The 23,581-nt window shown below is 39.3% G+C and overlaps 2 protein-coding genes across 2 annotated transcripts; both read left to right on the top strand.

Annotated features, from left to right (window-relative positions):
- Positions 1-4,843: 4,843 nt before the first annotated feature.
- Positions 4,844-5,680, top strand: LOC139465426 (uncharacterized). The gene has a single exon (XM_071247140.1). It carries the CDS (start codon positions 4,844-4,846, stop codon positions 5,678-5,680), a length of 837 nt encoding a protein of 278 aa, XP_071103241.1.
- Positions 5,681-13,690: 8,010 nt separating this feature from the next.
- On the top strand, positions 13,691-14,602 carry LOC139465415 (uncharacterized). The gene has a single exon (XM_071247129.1). The coding sequence runs from the start codon at positions 13,691-13,693 to the stop codon at positions 14,600-14,602; it is 912 nt and encodes a 303-aa protein (XP_071103230.1).
- Positions 14,603-23,581: the final 8,979 nt, after the last annotated feature.

Here is a 23,581-nt window from a genome sequence, read left to right as displayed (position 1 = left end):
CTTAGAGGAGAATTCTTTTTTTTTGGTCTTATTCCACATTTGGCCAGTTCTTGTTTTATCCTCTTAATGCTGAGCAGTAACAACAAGCACCAACGTCCAACAGCTCTTGGTATGAAGCGGCCAGGGCATTGAAACGCTAATGAGTGAGTGAGTGTATCAGTGAGTGAGTGAGTGAGTGGGTGCCTGTGTGCGTGGGGAATGTTATTTTATGGAACACTTCACAATATATTACATCATTACGGACTACATAAGGTCAGCCATATCAGTTATAATTGTATGAAGCAGTAATGGTGATGTGGCTGGAATAATGCTAATAGTGGCTTGAAACCATCGCCACACTCTGGTATGCCCACTCCTAATTCATTTACTTCCAGTGATAAAGTATTATACAGCTTTTAGCAATATTCCTGCAATATCATGGTGGACACTAGAAATGGGCGTCACAGATAGTGAGTGAATTGTGACTAATGCCGTTTTTATCAGTACTCCAGTTATATCAAGTGTCAGCTCAAAGTGGGAGGAAAGCCTGAAGTGATGTAGATCTAAGACGTTTTCCACTTTGGTAAAACCCATGAGCATGGGTATGGTGCTGCCAACCTAGAAACATATCATTAGGTGCGAACCATGATTCAAACCCCTTGTGATAGCTTCCTCGTGTGCAACTCTGTACAGCGAATTGCGGTGCCATAGACGATTGTACGACTCGTGCTCACACATAGTACCCATATGGGCAAACAAAACCAATGTGGCCTAGACTGCCCTACAGGCCCTCAAATACAAACTGGCTGCCATGATAAATATGTTGCAATATTATTGATAACAGCATAAAGATACAATCAATTAAATAACAACACTGTGTACGTAGATCGCAGTTAAACGTGTACTGTACAAAACATATGAAGTCAATGCTCCATGACTACATAAACAACAAATTCATTAAGAATATTTTATTGTTTACCATGTTTACAATAATTATACAATTATGCATTCTGTCCAGATTACAGGATTAACGTCTGGTGTGGTATTCAGATGGGATGTCTCCATTAGTATAGCCACACTAAACACTTCAAACTCAACTGGACATATTGGATGGTCTGATAAAGATAACTTGATACATACTGCAGTGTAGAAATATAACAACACTCAACCAATCAATAACATACATCCTGCATGGATATGATTTGACCGAAAACAACCAGAATGAATCTGGCACTAAAACATGACCAGCAGGGTGAATGAGTGATGTGAGTATGGTTTTACGCCGCTTTTAACAATATTCCAGCAATATGACGAGAGAAGGCTAAAACCACTAGCCTACCCTACCGCCCTGACCAGCATTGAGCCGCTGCATTACCTCAGTCGTCTCCAAGCTTGCCAAGATGACTCCAGTGCTATAACCTTCCTGCTTACACATGGGCCCAGTTTACAAATATTTGCGCTCGTCCACAATATTCCAGCCATGTCGTGTAAATAAACAAGTCTGGAGCAGGCAAACTAGTTTCGGAAAGCATGATCAAGGATCACATAACCTGACCACAGATCCCCATCTTTGGAGGCTTCCGGAAAGGTCCACAAAGGAACATGGCAGTACGACTATTATTACTAAGGGAGTCTTGGCACTAGGTCCCCTGTGTCTCCTAGCTGAAACTTGGCATCCTGACTGTTGCGAAATCCAGGCATCCCTGATCCAACGCTGACTTGATCTGTTGGATGGTGTGCTGTGTTAGGGGTCAAGGTCAAGTTGTGTGAACTGTGACTACGATGCGAGTGAGTCTGTGAGCACCTCAACCTGGGCAGCCTGATGGAAAGCGAGCTCTTAGTGAACTCTACTTGGAGGCATTATACAGTTGGCTCGAGTTGACAAAACTGCCTCTGGCAAAAGAATTGTATCTACATGGAAAAAAATCTTCTTAGAAACCCCACTGTGTTTGCAATTGCAATTACACTCTTGGGAAAATGTCAGTGAAGCGATGCGTTATTTGTTCTGTTTGTTACAAACGCGCCTTACTTTTGATCCAGGGAAACAATAGGTCAGGTACTGTCGTCTAATTGAGTCCTTCTGAGGCATGGCTACGTTACAGTGAGTGAGTGGGTTTGCTTTAACGCCACTTGAGCTCTATTTCACTTATACAACGGCGTGTCAGTTTAAAGTGCACTGTTATTCGCGACCTACAAACTAATTAAAAAGCACTTGTGGCGTCATTTTATTGTTTAAACGTTCCATTATTTTTCAGGAAAGGAGAGGAGGTTATCAGTTATACGTTATCTGGAACCAACGTTTCAATTGATTTACACTTGGAATAGACAGAACTATTTTTGGGGGTCGGAAAACATGGGTCGCCAGCGGGGTTCGAACATGCATAATTTGATTTAAGGACGTCTAATTGTCGACCTGAGCTACGGTGACACATGACACATGACTTTAATTTTTTTAAGATATTTGCATAATCCTTAAATCTAAAAAGCATAAGATATATATTATGTTGTGTTGTGTTACTGTGGGTTAGCTATAACATTGTCCATATTTGAAGCAATTAATAAACGAGAAATTAACGAGAACAGAATCAGGTAAACATAGCTGAGGCAATGTTGACTTGTCAACAAAAAATAATGAGCTATGTCTTAACTGTGTAATTAGTGCAAATTTGATGTCATTGTACACCTCATCCTATTTTCAATAGACCATAGACGTAAAGATAGATATTTCAAGTCTTTGCACAACGTCACTTACATAACTATTCACTTATATGCATCAGTTATGTTGCACAATCTTTCATTAGAATATATTAAAGATCTTTAGATTTACATCAATAATCAGAAAAGCTCTGACGAAATAACCAAACAACACTGTAGTGTGTACCCTTGCAAGATCATTTATTTGTATTTGTTGTTTTTCATTTGGAGATAAATACTTGTCTTATGTACATATATAGGAAAGAAATAATCACATTATTGCGTGACTTAAAATATAGTATCACTATTACATGTAAGTACATTTTAGGGGTGTGAAAACGGACAAGCCAATTAGAGCCCCTTTTCTAAGTAAAACTGACTTTCGAAACATTTGGCTCAAAATGTAGTTTCATGGTTTAATATATTTATTTTTTAGTGGCTTTGCAAAGGGAGATAACTTTTTTTAACTTTCAGAGTAGGCTCCCTTTTAGGAATTATAATTAGGAAAGGGTAAGTTTTCTATATTTTACATTTGTATTTCCGCGGAATTTCACTTTGCTGTTATTCTAAATATTTCATACATTCACTTAAGATATATCTTAAAAATGAAATGTCAGTTCCGGTGTTGCTAGGGTAACGGTTGCCAAGTTCAAGCCCGGCTCTTACGAATCTTCGTTTACCGAAGCGTATCATTGCTATCACACCTCTGCTCTTTTGAAAGTTTCGTCGATATATTTGAGTTCCTGTACTTTCTTCTTACTGCAGTAAGGTAACTAAACGTATTCCCTGTATAGATATAGTTTTCTGTTGCTCCAATGTTCCCACATTTACCTTTGTTGTCACTTTAAACGGAACAAGAAATCCTTGACAACAGCCAAAATGTCCTTTCTTGACCCACGGGAAATCTAAATTGTAATGACTAAATGTCCATGTAATGTAAACTTCTACATACATTTTTTACCGTAAGACACAGGCCAACAGGCCGACTGGGGTTGTGACATCATCCCTAGGCCTATACCTGGATGTTTGAATCTACATGGTTGAAATATGAATCTAGGGGCTAAACATGCAGTAGGCCTATTCAAAACAGACATTTAGTAATCCCGATTGCACATAAGAAAAGCCCAGGGCTTCTAGTTGGATAGAATGTATTTTGACGGATCTTTTGTAATTGATCTGTTACAACATGTTGACAGCGATACTTGGCCCTACATGTATCTTTGTAGCACCAGTGTATGTCTTCCCCATTCCATTTGGTTGTCGGACTGTCCTATGTCATATCAGTAATTAATTTTTGAAAGGCTGGATTCGGGTTTTAATTTGGTCATTCACATGGCTTTTTATCTAGCCTGCCATCTAATGTTTTGTCATGTATTTAAACCTATTTATTTACACAAGGCCTGGTTAGTGCATCAGTGCAGGACCTACCTTGGCATTATAGTGACAAACACCTAATGTGAGAATGAGGCCCTTCTTAACAGGTTTGAGGTTGGAATAAAACAGTTACTGAAAAATCATCCAATCATTCACTGATGAATTTATTTCACACAGTCACATGTTCATACATGCAAGTGTTTTATTTTACAGATTTCTCTTGTGAGACTTGAGTCTGGAGTTGAGTACTCTAGTATAATCTTCAGTTGGTGCAAGAGAGTTCAACTGCGAAGGTAATTTTCCATTGATTTAGGCATTAGTATTAGACATTGCCCATCTTGAAACTTCAAATGCGGAGACAATAAGACATTAACTGAAGTTCCTTTTAAAATAAACCAATGACATTAAAAGCATATTATTTTTAAATACATGTCTCTTGATTTTTCATGTAAAATAGGGGGCACGGGTGGCCCAGTCGTCTAAAGCGCCGCGATTCGCTGTGCAGAGTTGCGTCCCTTGGGCACGCCAGAAACCTATGATTGTGGGTTCGAATCCCGGTTCGCCCCGATTATGTTTCTAGGTTTGTCAGCTCCATACCCGTGCTCGTGGGTTTCACCGAAGTGGTAAACATCTGAGACCTGCATCACTTCGGGCTGTCCTCCCACATCAAGCTGACACGCCGTGATATAACTGCAATACTGTTAAAAGTGGCATTAAACCCAACTCACTCACTCACTCATGTAAAATGAACTTACAATTAATACAATTAATCTTTAACACACTTCAGAACCACAAGATGTTGTGTCCCAATGAGAGTTGGGTGAGTCTGGGTGACTTTCAGCCTCGCTGTACCTGTCTCTACCCCCACACAACTTGGACTGATGCTGCCATCCCCTCCATTGCCACTAGAAGGTCCATCAGCCCCACTAACCCTACCCCTAGATCATCCATGTTTGGAAGTAACACCCCCAACAGCCCCATCAGCAAGTTACAAGAAAACCATGAATCCTTCCTTTATCCAGAATGTCCCAGATTTACTTCATTCTTTGACACCCCTGATCTAACATCAACATTTCTGTCAGCCACTTCAGATATCTGGCCTGTCAGTCCAAGTGATGAGTCTCTCCCAGCCAGCACCAGCTCCAGCCTGACCAGCCTGAGTTCCACCAGTCTTACTGACCCCTTCCCCAGCTCTTCTACCCTTTTCAAGAATTCTGAGGAATTCTACAATGATCTTCTTCCCTCCCCATCTTCCAGCACCACCTGCTTGAACTATGGGCCCAAACCTAGCAGATCCCTGGAATCAGTCATGTCAGGTTTCCCAGATGGCATCACCATCTCAGCTACAGTTTACAAAGACTTCTGGTTCTGTAACATCTCTGACCCTTTTCAGTATGGACCAAGACTGACCTCAAGCACCACATCTCTCCCTGTCAGCCCAGTGAGCAGCTTCACCAACCTGAGCCAGTGTGATGTGTCCTGCAGTCTGACCAGCCTAAGCCACCAAGGAGTGCCACTTCCAGTCCCTAGCAGGAGACCTGGACCCCTGAACAAGATGGTGGACAGGAAGAGAAAGAGAGATGAGGATGATGATGAGGTAGAGGTGAAGGTTTGTAAGAGGGCCAGGCTGTAGGTATGGTAGGTATGGTCAGATGTACATTGTTAATGTATGTTTGAAACATTTATTTTAGAAAACTCTTTTTTTATGTTTTATTAGGAGTAGAACTATCTTTAATTTCTGCTATTATTTAAGTCACACTATATCTTATTGTCCTATCTATATTATATCTATATTTAAAATAGTTGTGTCCTTCCGCTATCACTCCAGTTTGTAATAATTTACAGCCCTATTCCTTATCACTGTCATTAAACATTTCCCACTTGTGTTCCAGCCTGATTCTAGTCCCAACTCTCATTCCTCCTTGGTTGTGTCTCCTTTCCCTGTCCCTACCAGTGGTTGTAGCTCCTATTCCTGTCCCTTTCAGTTGTTATAGCTCCTATTCCTGTCCCTGCCAGAGGTTGAAGCTCCTATTCCTGTCCCTACCAGTAGCTGTAGCTCCTATACCTGTCCCTGTCAGTAGTTGCAGCTCCTATACCTGTCCCTGCCGGTGGTTGTAGCTCCTACCCCTCTCCATGTCAGTGGTTGTAGCTCCTACCCCTCTCCCTGCCCATAGTTGTAGCCCCTATTCATGTCCCTGTCAGTAGTTGTAGCTCCTATTCCTGTCTTTGTCATTGGTTGTTGCTCCTTTTCCTGTCCCTGTCAGAAGTTGTTGCTCCTATTCCTGTCCATTTCAGTGGTTGTAGCTTCTTTTCCTGTCCCTGTCAGTGGGTGTAGCTCATGCTACATTCCCTGTCAGTAGTTTAAGCACCTATTCATGTCCCTGTCAGTGGTTGTAGCTAATATTCCTGTCCCTGTCAGTGGTTGTAATCCCTATTCATGTTACTGTCAGTAGTTGTAGCTCCTATTCCTGTCCCTGTCAGTAGTTTAAGCGCCTATTCATGTCCCTGCCAGTGGTTGTAGCTCCTATTCCTGTCCCTGCCAGTAGTTGTAGCTCCTATTGCTGTCCCTGCCAGTAGTTGTAGCTCCTATTCCTGTCCCTGCCAGTAGTTGTAGCTCCTACTGATGTTCCAGCCAGTGGTTCACGCCTGGCTAGTGGCTGTCGTCCTTAGTTCTGTCAGTACTTATATCCCCTACTCCTGCCCCTTTCAGAGGTACTGGCAACACGCATTCCTGACCCTTGCTTAGGCTAACATTACCTGGTTAATGATACATGTAAGCTCTGATCAAATGATACCAAATGATATGAATAATACAATCAATATTGCCTCAAAGAATATCTGGTAAGCTATGTACATGGAAAAGTAAGACAGGTAGTAATAAGTCAGCGTTAATAAATGAAGTCCATGTGTTATCCAGAACTGACTGGACATTAGGCCAAACTTTGTATTAAAACCTAATCTGTGCAGATAAAACTCTGGCAATATTTATTTGGGCTCAAAATCATGGACTAAATTCTGTTTGACATATGATATATTTTCTATCAACCACGTATAAGATATAATGTTAAAGTCAGGGCTAGTACAGGTGGTGTAGGCGTGGCTAGAAGGGGAGGAGGAGGCCACTGCTTAGTTAGACCAGTAGTTTGTATGTAATGTGTAAATAATCTGAAAATCAATAAACATTAACTGTGTCAAATAAATGGAAAAAATGGTGTATTTTTAATATGAATATCAAAACATTACAAGATCGGTAAACATTAAAATGAATTGCCTACATGATGTAGTTTTCAATAAAGGTTAATTCATATAATGTGGTGTGGGTATGGCTAGAAGGGGAGGTGGAGGCCACTGTTTGGCTTGGCTAGTAGTTTGTATATGGTGTGTAAATAAGCTGAAACTCAGTAAACATTAACCGTGTCTACAGTCAGATGAATTGCCTACATGATGTATTTTCTTATGATTGTTAAAACATCGGTAAAGGTATCCATTCATAGTATATTAAAGTCAGGGCTAGTACAGATGGTGTGGGCGTGGCTAGAAGGGGAGGTGGAGGCCACTGCTTGGTTAGGCTAGTAGTTAGTTTGTATATAGTGTGTAAATTAGCTGAAGGTCGGTATTTAAACATTAACTGTGTCCAATGAATTGCCTACTTGATGTATTTTCCATCAGTAAAAACCAAAAAACCCAGTTAAAACATCAGTAAAGGTATCCGTTCATAGTATATTAAAGTCAGGGCTAGTACAGGTTGTGTGGGCGTGGCTAGAAGGGGAGGTGGAGGCCACTGTTTAGTTAGGCAAGTAGTTTGTATGCATGTATTAAGGAGCTGAAAATCGGTAAACATTAACTGTGTCAAATAAATTAGAAATATGATTAATTTTGTTATTGATATCATAACATCAATAAAGGTGGAATCATAATTGTTGAATTAAAAAATATAATTGCGTCTTTCGGTTGATTTATGCTTTAAAAATATAAATCTGTTTCAGAGAAATAAATCATAATATCTTAAGTTTACTTTTATTTTTCTCCTTTGTTCATTCACTCTTCACAAACATAATCTGTTCAGAAAAATAAATCTTAATATCTAAAGTCTGTGTTTTTGTTATCATTCATACCCAAGGCAATATCCCAGCAGGTGACACCAGAAATGGGCTTCACACTTTGTACCTATGTAGGGAATCGAACCACGGTCCTCGGCATAAATGCTTTCTCCCACCAGGCTACCTCATTGCCCTTACCCAAGGCAGATGTGGGCTGTGACAGTGGAAAATGTGGTGGCATATCACAAACAAGTTCTCTGGAGTGAAACTTGTGGTTTATTCCTCTCTTTGACCATTCAATCACCAGAACTGACATTTATCGTTTGTTTGTTTGTTTGTTTGTTTGTTTGTTTGTTTGTTGTGTAACCACTGTAGGAGTCCAGGTATGTCATGTTTGCCTGTATATAATCGCGTCAGGGACAGACGATCGAGTGATTGAAGTAATGAGTAACGATAGTTGGAGTACGATGCCACGCAATAAAAACAATAAACAAGGAAATGTCACCGAAGCTGTCCACCGGATACAAGAAGTCCCCTGGTGCAAAGGTTGCTGGGGATCTACGCTCATCACGGCTGTCCACTGGGGCAACAGTCTGGAGACCATCCAGACAAATGGAGAATAATTACATCATGACATACCTTTCTGACAAGAACATAAACCTGTCAAAAAGATTAATCTAGATGAAAATGTTTAAGTTACCGATATAACTATTTTCAGTGTAAACCTTTGCTGTACACGCTAAGCATTATACCAACCTTGCATATTGAGATCACCCGTTGATACACTTTCTAGGAATTTAATACAATAAAGAAATGTTAGATCGGAGTTACATAAGGCGTTTTGCACCCAGAATGCTATATGCATCCTTCTCATATGTAGTGCCTGAATTTGGAAGACATCCATTATTTGTTTGTTTGTTGTTAATGGCCACGCAATGTTGTATTCCTGCTAAATGACTGTGGCATGTAAATAATTGAGTCTGCACCAGGCAAACCAGTATTTGACATCATGAATAATCTTTATGTTGAGTAATCAGCAGGCTTAGAGGAGAATTCTTTTTTTTGGTCTTATTCCACATTTGGCCAGTTCTTGTTTTATCCTCTTAATGCTGAGCAGTAACAACAAGCACCATCGTCCACCATCTCTTGGTATGAAGCGGCCAGGGCACTGAAACGCTAATGAGTGAGTGAGTGTATCAGTGAGTGAGTGAGTGAGTGGGTGCCTGCGTGCGTGGGGAATGCTATTTTATGGTACACTTCACAATATATTACATCATTACGGACCACATAAGGTCAGCCATATCAGTTATAATTGTATGAAGCAGTAATGGTGATGTGGCTGGAATAATGCTAATAGTGGCTTGAAACCATTGCCACAATCTGGTATGTCCACTCCTAATTCATTTACTTCCAGTGATAAAGTATTATACAGCTTTTAGCAATATTCCTGCCATATCATGGTGGACACTAGGAATGGGCTTCACAGATAGTGAGTGAGTTGTGACTAATGCCGTTTTTAACAGTAGTCCAGTTATATCACGTGTCAGCTTAATGTGGGAGGAAAGCCTGAAGTGATGTAGATCTAAGACGTTTTCCACTTTGGTAAAACCCACGAGCATGGGTATGGTGCTGCCAACCTAGAAACATATCATTAGGTGCGAACCATGATTCAAACCCCTTGTGATAGCTTCCTCGTGTGCAACTCTGTACAGTGAACTGCGGTGCCATAGAAGATTGTGCGACTCGTGCTCACACATAGTACCCATATGGGAAAACAAAACCAATGTGGTCTAGACTACCCCACAGGCCCTCAAATACAAACTGGCTGCCATGATAAATATGTTGTAATATTATTGATTACAGCATAAAGCTACAATCAACTAAATAACAACACTGTAAAACGTCTACTGTACAAAACATATGAAGTCAATGCTCCATGACTACATAAACAACAAATTCATTAAGAATATTTCATTGTTTACCATGTTTACAATAATTATACAATAATGCATTCTGTCCAGATTACAGGATTAACGTCTGGTGTGGTATTCAGATGGGATGTCTCCATTAGTATAGCCACACTAAACACTTCAAACTCAACTGGACATATTGGATGGTCTGATAAAGATAACTTGATACATACTGCAGTGTAGAAATATAACAACACTCGACCAACCAATAACATACATCCTACATGGATATGATTTGACCGAAAACAACCAGAATAAAACATGACCAGCAGGGTGAATGAGTGATGTGAGTATAGTTTTGCGCCGCTTTTAGCAGTATTCCAGTAATATGACATCGGGGCGTGACGAGTGAACGCTTTAACCACTAGACTACCCCACCGCCCTGACCAGCATGGTGAATGAGTGATGTGAGTATGGTTTTACGCCGCTTTTAACAATATTCCAGCAATATGACGAGAGAAGGCTAAAACCACTAGCCTACCCTACCGCCCTGACCAGCATTGAGCCGCTGCATTACCTCAGTCGTCTCCAAGCTTGCCAAGATGACTCGTGCTATAACCTTCCTGCTTACACATGGGCCCAGCTCACAAATATTTGCGCTCGTCCACAATATTCCAGCCATGTCGTGTAAATAAACAAGTCTGGACCAGGCAAACTAGTTTCGGAAAGCATGATCAAGGATCACATAACCCGACCACAGATCCCCATCTTTGGAGGCTTCCGGAAAGGTCCACAAAGGAACATGGCAGTACGACTATTATTACTAAGGGAGTCTTGGCACTAGGTCCCCTGTGTCTCCTAGCTGAAACTTGGCATCCAGACTGTTGCGAAATCCAGGCATCCCTGATCCAACGCTGACTTGATCTGTTGGATGGTGTGCTGTGTTAGGGGTCAAGGTCAAGTTGTGTGAACTGTGACCATGATGCGAGTGAGTCTGTGAACACCTCTACCTGGGCAACCTGATGGAAAGCGAACTCTTAGTGAACTCTACTTGGAGGCATTATACAGTTGGCTCGAGTTGACAAAACTGCCTCTGGCAAAAGAATTGTATCTACATGGAAGAAAAATCTTCTTAGAAACCCCACTGTGATTGCAATTGCATTTACACTCTTGGGAAAATGTCTATGAAGCGATGCGTTATTTGTTCTGTTTGTTACAAACGCGCCTTACTTTTGATCCAGGGAAACAATAGGTCAGGTACTGTCGTCTAATTGAGTCCTTCTGAGGCATGGCTACGTTACAGTGAGTGAGTGGGTTTGCTTTAACGCCACTTGAGCTCTATTTCACTTATACAACGGCGTGTCAGTTTAAAGTGCACTGTTATTCGCGACCTACAAACTAATTAAAACGCACTTGTGACGTCATTCTATTGTTTAAACGTTCCATTATTTTTCACGAAAGGAGAGTAGGTTGTCAGCTAAACGTCACTGGAACCACATTTCAATTGATTTACACTTAGAATAGACAGAACTATATTTGGGTCGGAAAGCATGGGTCGCCAGCGGGGTTCGAACATGCATTATTTGATTTGAGGACGTCTAATTGTCGACCTGAGCTACGGTGACAGATGACGCATGACTTTTAAATATTTTAAAATATTTGCATTATCCTTAAATCTAAAAAGCATAAGATGTATATAATTTTGTGTTGTGTTCCTGTGGGCTAGCTATAAAAATGTTCATATTTAAAGCAATTAATAAACCTTTGACGAGAAATGAATCAGGTAAACATAGATGAGGCAATGTAGACTTGTCAGCAAAAAATAATGAGCTATGTCTTAACTGTGTAATTCGTTCAAATTTGATGTCATTGTACACCTCGTCCTATTTTCAATAGACCATAGACGTAAAGATAGATATTTCAAGTCTTTGCACAACGTCACTTACATAACTATTCACTTATATGCATCAGTAATGTTGCACAATCTTTCATTAGAATATATTAAAGTTATATTATATAAAAATATATTAGTTTTATATCAATAATCAGAAAAGCTCTGACGAAATAACCAAACAACACTGTAGAGTGTACCCTTGCTAGATCATTTATTTGTATTTGTTGTTTTTCATTTGGAGATAAATACTTGTCTTATGTACATATATAGGAAGGAAATAATCACATTATTGCGTGACTTAAAATATAGTACCACTATTACATGTAAGTACATTTTAGGGGTGTGAAAACGGACAAGCCAATTAGAGCCCCTTTTCTAAGTAAAACTGACTTTCGAAACATTTGGCTCAAAATGTAGTTTCATGGTTTAATATATTTATTTTTTAGTGGCTTTGCAAAGGGAGGTAACTTTTTATAACTTTCAGAGTAGGCTCCCTTTTAGGAATTATATTTAGGAAAGGGTAAGTTTTCTATATTTTACATTTGTATTTTCGCGGAATTTCACTTTGCTGTTATTCTAAATATTTCATACATTCACTTAAGATATATCTTAAAAAATAAATGTCAGTTCCGGTGTTGCTAGGGTAACGGTTGCCAAGTTCAAGCCCGGCTCTTACAAATCTTCGTTTACCGAAGCGTATCATTGCTATCACACCTCTGCTCTCTTGAAAGTTTCGTCGATATATTTGAGTTCCTGTACTTTCTTCTTACCGCAGTAAGGTAACTAAACGTATTCCCTGTATAGATATAGTCTTCTGTTGCTCCAATGTTCCCACATTTACCTTTGTTGTCACTTTAAACGGAACAAGTCATCCTTGACAACAGCCAAAATGTCCTTTCTTGACCACCCAGAAATCTAAATTGTAATGACTAAATATCCATGTAATGTAAACTTCTACACACATTTTTTACCGTAAGACACAGGCCAACAGGCCGACTGGGGTTGTGACATCATCTCTAGGCCTATACCCGGATGTTTGAATCTACATGATAGAAATATGAATCTAGGGGCTAAGCATGCAGCATTCAAAACAGACATTTAGTAATCCCGATTGCACATAAGAAAAGCCCAGGGCTTCTAGTTGGATAGAATGTATTTTGATGGTACTTTTGTAATTGATCTGTTACAAAATGTTGACCGCGATACTTGGCCCTACATCTATCTTTGTAGCACCAGTGTATGTCTTCCCCATTCCATTTGGTTGGCGGACTGTCCTATGTCATATCAATAATTAATTAATGAAAGGCTGGATTCGGGTTTTAATTTGGTCATTCACATGGCTTTTTATCTAGCCTGCCATCTCACGTTTTGTCATGTATTTAATACTATTTATTAACACAAGGCCTGGTTAGTGCATCAGTGCAGGACCTACCTTGGCATTATAGTGACAAACACCTTATGTGAGAATGAGGCTCTTTTAAAAGGTTTGAGGTTAGAATAAAACAGTTACTGAAAAATCATCCAGTCATTCACTCATTAATTTTTTTCACACAGTCACATGTTCATACATGCATGTATTTTACAGATTTCTCTTGTGAGACTTGAGTCTGGGGTTGAGTACTCTAGTATAATCTTGAGTTGGTGCAAGAGAGTTCAACTGTGAAGGTAATTCAAGTAATTTAGGCATTAGTATTAGACATTGCCCTTCTTGAAACTTCAAATGTGTCGACAATAAGACATCACTTGAAGTTTCTTTTAAAATAAACCAATTACATTAAAAGCCTAATATTTTTAAATACATGTCTCTTGATTTTTCATGTAAAATGTACTTACAATTAATAAAATTAATCTTTAACACACTTCAGGACCACAAGATGTTGTGTCCCAATGAGAGTTGGGTGAGTCTGGGTGACTTTCAGCCTCGCTGTACCTGTCTCTACCCCCACACAACTTGGACTGATGCTGCCATCCCCTCTATTGCCACTAGAAGGTCCATCAGCCCCACTAACCCTACCCCTAGATCATCCATGTTTTGCAGTAACACCTCCAACAGCCCCATCGGCAAGTTACAAGAAAACCATGACTCCTTCCTTTATCCAGAATGTCCCAGATTTACTTCATTCTTTGACACCCCTGATCTAACATCAACATTTCTATCAGCCACTTCAGATATCTGGCCTGTCAGTCCAAGTAATGAGTCTCTCCCAGCTAGCACCAGCTCCAGCCTGACCAGCCTGAGTTCCACCAGTCTTACTGACCCCTTCCCCAGCTCTTCTACCCTTTTCAAGAATTCTAAAGAGTTCCACAATGATCTTCTTCCCTCCCCATCTTCCAGCACCACCTGCTTGAACTATGGACCCAAACCTAGCAGATCCCTGGAATCAGTCATGTCAGGTTTCCCAGATGGCATCACCATCTCAGCTACAGTTTACAAAGACTTCTGGTTCTGTAACATCTCTGACCCTTTTCAGTATGGACCAAGACTGACCTCAAGCACCACATCTCTCCCTGTCAGCCCAGTGAGCAGCTTCACCAACCTGAGCCAGTGTGATGTGTCCTGCAGTCTGACCAGCCTAAGCCACCAAGGAGTGCCACTTCCAGTCCCCAGCAGGAGACCTGGATCCCTGAACAAGATGGTGGACAGGAAGAGAAAGAGAGATGAGGATGATGATGAGGTAGAGGTGAAGGTTTGTAAGAGGGCCAGGCTGTAGGTATGGTAGGTATGGTCAGATGTACATTGTTAATGTATGTCTGAAGCATCTATTTTAGAAAACACTTTTTCATGTTTTACTCGGAGTAGAAATCTCTTTAAATTCTGCTATTATTCTAGTCACACTATATTTTATTGTCCTATCTATATTATATCTATATTTAAAATAGTTGTGTCCTTCCGCTACCACTCCAGTTTATGATAATGTATAGCCCTATTCCTATCACTGTCATTAAACATTTCCCACCTGTGTTCCAGCCTGATTCTAGCCCCTACTCCAAGTTCTTAGAGTTGTTCTGGGTTGTATCCATGTTACAACTGCTGGTTGAAGCTCATGTCCTTATCATTTGTTCTCACTGATATTACTGTCCCTGGTTCTAATTGTTAATCATGTTACTGTCCGTGGTCTTTTCTAATATTTCCGTCCCTGCCAGTGGTTGTAGCTCCTGTCCCTGTCAGTGGTTGTAGCTCCTATTCCTGCCCCAACTAGTGGTTGTAGCTCCTATTCCTGTCCCTGCCAGTAGCTGTAGCTCCTCTTCCTGTCCCTGTCAGTAGTTGTAGCTCCTATTCCTGTCCCTGTCATTGGTTGTTGCTCCTATTCCTGTCCCTGTCAGTGGTTGTAGCTCGTATTCTTGTCCCTGCCAGTAGTTGTAGGTAATATTCTTGTCCCTGTGAGTGGATGTAGCTTCTATTCCTGTCCCTACCAGTAGTTGTAGCTCCTATTCCTGTCCCTACCAGTAGTTGTAGCTCCTATTCCTGTCCATGTCAGTTGTTGTAGCTCGTATTCTTGTCCCTGCCAGTAGTTGTAGCTTCTATTTATGTCCCTGTAAGTAGTTGTAGCTTCTATTCCTGCCCCTGCCAGTAGTTGTAGTTTCTATTCCTGTCCCTGTCAGTGGTTGTAGCTCCTATTCTTGTCCCTGCCAGTAGTTGTAGCTTCTATTCCTGTCCCTGTCAGTGGTTGTAGCTCCTATTCCTGTCCCTGCCAGTAGTTGTAGCTCCTATTCCTGTCCCTGCCAGTAGTTGTAGCTTCTATTCCTGCCCCTGCCAGTAGTTGTAGCTTCTATTCCTGTCCCTGTCAGTGGTTGTAGCTCCTATTCCTGTCCCTGCCAGTAGTTGTAGCTCCTATTCCTGTCCCTGCCAGTAGTTGTAGCTTCTATTCCTGCCCCTGCCAGTAGTTGTAGCTTCTATTCCTGTCCCTGTCAGTGGTTGTAGCTCCTATTCCTGTCCCTGTCAGTGGTTGTAGCTCCTATTCTTGTGCCTGCCAGTAGTTGTAGCTTCTATTCCTGTCCCTGTCAGTGGTTGTAGCTCCTATTCTTGTCCCTGCCAGTACATGTAGTTGTAGCTCCTATTCTTGTCCCTGCCAGTAGTTGTAGCTCCTACTGATGTTCCAGCCAGTGGTTCACGCCTGGCTAGTGGCTGTCGCCCTAAGTTCTCTCAGTACTTCTATCCCCTAATCCTGCCCCTTTCAGAGGTACTGGCAACACACATTCATGACCCTTGCTCAAGCTAACATTACCTGGTTAATGATACATGTAAGCTCAGATCAAATGATACCAAATGATATGAATAATACAATCGATATTGCCTCAAAGAATATCTGGTAAGCTATGTACATGAAAAAGTAAGACAGGTAGTAATTAGTCAGCGTTAATAAATGAAGTGCATGTATTATCCAGAACTGACTGGACATTAGGCCAAACTTTGTATTAAAACCTAATCTGTGCAGATAAAACTATGGCAATATCTATTTGGACTCAAAATCATAGACAAAATTCTGTTTGATATCTAATATATTTTCTATCAACCATAATGTTAAAGCCAGGGCTAGTACAGGTGGTGTGGGCGTGGCTAGAAGGGGAGGAGGAGGCCACTGCTTAGTTAGACCAGTAGTTTGTATGTAGTGTGTAAATAATCTGAAGATCAGTTAACAATAACATTAAAATGAATTGCCTACATAATGTATTTTTTTATGATTATTAAAACATCAATAAAGGTTAATTCGTATAATGTGGTGTGGGCGTGGCTAGAAGGGGAGGAGGAGGCCACTGCTTAGTTAGACCAGTAGTTTGTATGTAGTGTGTAAATAATCTGGAGATCTGTAAACATTAAAATGAATTGCCTACATGATGTAGTTTTCAATAAAGGTTAATTTATATAATGTGGTGTGGGTATGGCTAGAGGCCACTGTTTGGCTAGGCTAGTAGTTTGTATGTAGAGTGTAAATAACCTGAAGATCTGTAAACATTAACTGTGTCAGATGAATTGCCTACTTGATGTATTTTCTTATGATTGTTGAAACATCGTAAAGGTATCCATTCATATAATGTTATAGTCAGGGCTAGTACAGATGGTGTGGGCGTGGCTAGAAGGGGAGGTGGAGGCCACTGCTTGGTTAGGCTAGTAGTTAGTTTGTAGAGTGTAAATAACCTGAAGATCTGTAAACATTAACTGTGTCAGATGAATTTCCTACTTGATGTATTTTCCTTGTGATTATTAAAACATCCGTAAAGGTATCCGTTCATAGTATATTAAAGTCAGGGCTAGTACAGGTTGAGGCCACTGCTTAGTTAGACCAGTAGTTTGTATACAATGTGTAAATAAGCTGAAAACTGGAACACATTTACTGTAACAAATAAATTATAAATTAAAACATCATAAAGGTAGCCTGTTTAGATTTTGTATCAACTCCATAATTGTTGAACCCAACTGTGTAAATAATTATTTAATTATTGAGTTCATTGGTGCTTTAAATTTAAGAACCAGTTTCATCTTAAGTTTAATTTTATCTCTTTTCTTTGTTCATTTATGCTTTAAAAATATAAACTGTTTCAGAGAAATAAATAATTTCTAACGTTTACTTATGCCTTGTGTTGTCATTCATACCCAAGGCAAATGTCAATCTCATTAAAATCATATCTAAGTTCTCGCTGCCTCTAAACAAAGATCTGACGACATCCTCTTACGGGTCATGTCAGAATGACCTTTCGCGAACTTTGACCGACCACTGATGTGACTAACAAGAAGTCGACATCAGCCAATTAGAAAGCAGCTTTCTTGACCTTTAAGGCACTCGTTTAAACATGGGGACAACACTTGAAAAATATGTTGACACAGTTCTCGATTAATATTTTGAAAACTGAACCAACTAACATTCCAGAATGTCTAATATCTAGTTGAGATTGCATGGCAGTACTTCCTACATACTGTGCAACGCCTCCTCTATTCAAATGTTTATCCCACGGAAACGAGAGAAAGACGATAATTTTGACGGAATCAGTCGTACAGGACGTTACTGTCATTCGGAATACCCCGTGTTAACGTTTTCGAGGTTGCATGATTAGAAAACACATTCCGACTGTCACTTTCATGATCTGGTAAGTGATGCTTTGATTGGTCGGATCCGTAATGGGATGTCCTGAGATCTTTGTTTAGCGATAGCGAGAACTAAGATCTGATTTTAATGAGATTGAGGCAAATGTGGGCTGAGACAGTGGAAAATGTGTTGGCACATAACAAACGTGTGCTCTGAAAGTGAAACTTGTGGTTTATCCCCATCTTTGACTTATTCAAGAATCTTGACTACTTTTCTCCATATTCATGTTTCAGCAAAAACAATCTTCTGCAAAAACAGACTTTATTTGAATCTGGTAGGATAAGTTCCCATTTTATACATGTATCACAGCTCTCAAATCAGTCATCACACATCACACACTGATTTCACTGAATCGTAATAATCAAGTCTGGCATCAAATCCCGTAATCATTCTATTATCAGTTATACAGACAGCAAACAATCATCTGAAAATGATCCAACTTAAGAAATAGTGTATATTCAAGGTATTACACAAGCTACTGTCTATTTCTCTGATATGAGCAATGGAAGACAGGTAAGTAAGTTTCGTATTTGGTAAAATCAAGAGTAACTCTAGCTGGAGCTGCTAAGAAAATTGTATGTTTCATAGTTACACAGAGGACAAACTGCAAAACAGTTTCTACAGGTAACATATTTCAACTGTTATCAATATAAGTACGGTCTGAGACATAAACTGTATAAGTCAAATGTGGGGGGTTCTTTCCAGGGTTTCCGATTGGTTCATATTCTCGGACATGACTAATAGTTATCCAAACTTAGAAAAATGTCTTATCAAGAATATTGACAAAATCATAAAAATGTCCCGTTGCCATTTCCTTTCAATTTTTTTAATTTAAACCTGCTTTATAGAATGGAAGCACATTAAATGACTTGTAAGGTATTTTAATTGATCTCAAACCAAAATAAAACAAAATAACTATTTATAACTATGTCCCGTTGCCATTTCCTTTCAATTTTTTTAATTTAAACCTGCTTTATAGAATGGAAGCACATTAAATGACTTGTAAGGTATTTTAATTGATCACAAACCAAAATAAAACAAAATAACAAAGTAACTATTTAGAGTAAGTTTTCGTACAAAATATTGCACCTCAATCATGAAGCTATTGGCAAACGAGAATATACCAAGGAAAAGAGATACAAATCATGTTTATGTATGGAAATAGTTATTTGAACAGTTATTTAGGACGAAATGCGAAGTTTTATTGTCAAATGCTGGGCTGGCTATCAGACGCCGGTTGACATCGCCAGTGGAAAAAAATGTGAGATCTTCGACTCCGTGTATAAGACGACCCCCCTTCTTAGCCCCCTCATTTTAGGTACGAAAAACTCGCCTTATACACAGCGATATACGGTAGCAACCATAGTACTGGCTCAGGTCAGCATATATATCCAGAAATCATTATTATCATTTACAGGTTCATGGTGATTGAAACACATGTATTAGTTCCAACAAGTTGCCACAGGCTAAAATCAGTGCAGCTAAAACATAATAGCGGTTAGACAGAGGACAGTTAACAAAAACTTCAGGAACTATGTTTATAACGAACTGGCGGATATAACAACCTTATTTTTGGTCCATATGCATTTGCTGTACCGGTATATATGCTTATAACGAACTACAGTAACCTACGGTCATAGCGAACTCAAAGGGACCACAAATTCTAGTTTGTTATAACCGTAATTCGTTATAAGCATATATACAGCAGAGATGCAGCAAATGGCAAGGACCTAAAAACCAGTTCGTTATATCCACCAGTTCGTTATAAGCGTGTAGTTTACTGAATGGTTATAATGAAGTAAAATTATCTGTCACTTTGAGTTCGTAATAACCATAGTTTACTGTTTACCCAACTACTGTGCACTACTGTGACAATATGGCATGTTGACTTTTGCTACTCAATAGTTCAAAACATATGACAACACTACCACAGTGATGACAAAGATAAATTACTTCAGATGCAAAAAGACATCAACATTAGTAAATGAAACAACATCTTCTTGAACTATAACTTGACATGATAGGGGTGGAACATATAAAAATCTGAATATAAAAAACAGTCACTAAACAGACAAAAACATGGACATTTCTAAGTCAACATGTCTGGCATACACCTGACACACAATCACAACAAAAGTCATTTCATCTTAATGTTTAAGCCCCACCTATAAATGACATAACATAGCAAATGAAACAGTTTTTCAATTATCTCATTGAACCTGTGCATGTGATACATCAGCAAGAAAACTCATTTGGGTATTTGACAAAATGTATTCATGGTCCAAAGTCACCTATGGTGCGAACATAGAGTAGTACAAAATCTATCCTCCTATAAAATTAGGGGCACGGGTGGCCCAGTCGTCTAAGGCGCTGTGATTCGCCATGCAGAGTTGCGTCCCTTGGGCACGCTAGAAACCTATGAATGTGGGTTCGAATCCCTGTTCGCCCCAATTATATTTCTAGGTTTGTCAGCACCATACCCGTGGGTTTCACCGAAGTGGCCAACATCTGAGACCTGCATTACTTCAGGCTTTCCTCCCACATTAAGCCGACATGCCGCGAAATAACTGGAATACTGTTAAAAGTGACGTTAAACCCAACTCACTCACTCACTCCTATATAATCAACAAACCAAGGAACCAGAGGATGTGGCCCGGCCAGAATGTGGAAGCCACTATGACGAACCAGTGAATTTCATTTCAACCATACTACGGATGGCAAATACAAGTTCAGTGTCTCATCTTTACATTTGCCAAGACATATACCCTGATCAGATAACACAGGTAAAATTACTGCCCACAATGCCTGCTTCAAACCCAACCTGAAATATTGATGGTTTTTAATACTTCTACCCAGGCGTTATAATTTTTATAAATATTGAGGTAGGGATTACCCAAACAGGCACCAGACCATGGAAACATGACTTAGGGTCCTAAATACAAGGGTCCGTGGGTCATAGAGGTTTGTTTCTATGGTATTTGAATCTGGGGGCTCCCTAAAGTTTGTGCTAACTAAGGACCCCTAGGCTTTAATGTATCGTTTTGAACACTACAACCATACTTTTTCCAATTACAACAAGCAATTAATGTGTCAACCAAAAAAGCTGAATTATATTATTAATGCACACTTTGACGTAAAATCCGATAGTACAAGAACACATTGTAACATTGTCATCTAAAATTAGGAGACAAATAGTTTGTGTTTTCAGATTTGTGGTTGTTATCTTATATTCGATGCATAGAAATTTTATTTGGAATCAGCATAAGTTTGAAAACACATAAGTTCATTGACATAGTAAAATACAACAGTTATCAGTAAGTTTCCAGAGAACTTTCTCTCAACATGAACACTCACACATCATACCTTTAAGATGCTGATAGGTTAGAATAGGTCTTCAGTAACCCATGCTTGTCGTAAGAGGTGGCTCACGGGATTGGGTGGTCAGTCTTGCTGACTTTGTCGATGCTATCATCGTATCCCAATTGTGTAGATCGATGCTCATGATGTCAATCACTGGATTGTCTGGACCTGACTCGCACATCACACTGAAATGTGATGACGTCGACTTTGCTTGTTATTTACCACCACACTCAGCAATATTCCAGCTATATGACAGAGGTCTGCAAATAATCATGTCTGGACCACACAATTAAGTGATTGACATCATGAGCATCAATCTACGCAATTGGATACAATGACATGCATCAACCACGTCAGGGAGCCTGCATACCTGATACCATTAGTTGCCTCTTACAACAAAAATGGGTGGTTGAAAACTAATTTTAACCTGGATCTGCACAAGTCCAATGACGCCATGATACAATGAATGACATCATATGACTCTATGATAACTGAACCCGCCTGTTTAGTAGAATCTAGTAAAATAATAATTGAAATGAATTTGTCTGGAGTAATATTGATCAAATTTACACACATGAAAACCCACACAAAACACAAATATTCCTTTGATGATAATCTTGCTTGCGTGTAGATGCCATGACTTTCAGAACCAACAGGGTGTATAAAATATCCTAAACGCTTTTATAATGCTGCTTTTCTTATCTACATTTGGAAGTTGTCATTTTAGTTCATTTTCAAGATATCCTGGATTTTTTATGAAAATCTACAAGCCTTGATGCTAATATGGCTTTTGAGAAAGTTATCGATTCCTGGTCATATCTGGTTCCCTGAAACTAATGTTGGCGACTTAATTGATCAGGTGGTCGCCTTGGTTGATGGCATGTCAATGTTCATGGATGGAATGAATTAAAATTGATGACTGGATTGTCTTGTTCCATTTGATTATTTACAGGTGTCCTTAGATCACACGGAAAAGTATCGTATCAGAGTAAATGATCTATTGCTAAAATTATCATCGAGAGCCTTGTCCTCATTATTGTGCGTTACTCAAGATGGTTAGAATATAGTCTTCAACACTCATAACAGACATCAACCAATGAAAACTGGACAATTTTAACAGGGTCATTACGCACATGCATCGCTAATATTTAACTCGTGACACAGACTGTAGACCATTGAAGAAACGGTCCTTGGTAATATTAACTGATACCCTGCTGCCATTTTGGTTTTATCAATTTAGTATACATAATGTTGTGAATGGAACATCAATATGGGCTCTGTACAGTTCTTAACTTCCTGCAGCCAATCAAACATAGACTAAGTTTCAGTGATGAAATACTGAATTGCAACAATAAAATTGCATCACAATGTTTTGCAGGCCATTGTGACATCATCAATTACCATGATGTCATAATCAAATGACATCACTAATCTCTCTTACACTGAAGCTTGTTACTTGTACTTATTAAACTCAAGACAGTGGTTATTACTGTTTACACAGAGACAGAGGGAAGAATGATTCTGTAAGGTAAACTGAATCTCACCCTCAGATCTTTTTATATCAAATATACATCAACACTGAAAGTTTAAAAGTCCTTGGCAAGCCTCAATGAGGTATCCTGCTATCTTTCACCAAGGTTCATAGTTTTAAACTTTTATTGACTAGTGCTGATATATTTGATATCAAAAGACACAAGGGAGAGATTCTCTACATCTCACTCGAGTGAAATAACACTACGCAGGAACTACTTTCAGTCTATTTAAAAACAACGTAAGTAAGATCAGTAAGAAAATACTTAAGAAATAGAACATTTATCCTTTTTCATCAAACATGTTTGACCACATCCCTCATTACTATCAAGATGGTGCTGTAAATGTAAAATTATTGATAATAATTATTAAATGGACAGTTATCTTTGTTTCATGTAAGATGAAATAAACTGTAAACTCCAGATATAATGCAGTAACAAAGCTCATTGTTCGTGTGAAAAGGGAATATCAGATAAAAACAGCTAATGCTAATATTCCTATGTAGTATTGACCCTAGTATTGACTCTATGTAGTAAAATTAGGAATATAAGGTTCCCCACATCAGTTACAAGGCACCAGCGGTTTAAGGTACATCTGTACACCCCTACAACTTGAATAGGGTTGAAGTAAGACGAGTTCTATGGATGAACAACTTCTTTATTACAATATAGAATAATTGTAATAAAGAAGTTGTTCATCCATAGAACTCGTCTTACA

The sequence above is a fragment of the Haliotis cracherodii genome, unplaced genomic scaffold (genome assembly GCF_022045235.1).
Source record: "Haliotis cracherodii isolate W230 unplaced genomic scaffold, xgHalCrac1.p SCAF_1, whole genome shotgun sequence".
Lineage (NCBI taxonomy): Eukaryota > Metazoa > Mollusca > Gastropoda > Lepetellida > Haliotidae > Haliotis > Haliotis cracherodii.
This window is presented reverse-complemented; position numbering and strand designations above follow the sequence as displayed.

Coding starts and splice junctions, on each gene's coding strand:
- LOC139465426 (XM_071247140.1), top strand. CDS start 4,844: ATGTTGTGTCCCAATGAGAGTTGGGTGAGTCTGGGTGACTTTCAGCCT.
- LOC139465415 (XM_071247129.1), top strand. CDS start 13,691: ATGTCTCTTGATTTTTCATGTAAAATGTACTTACAATTAATAAAATTA.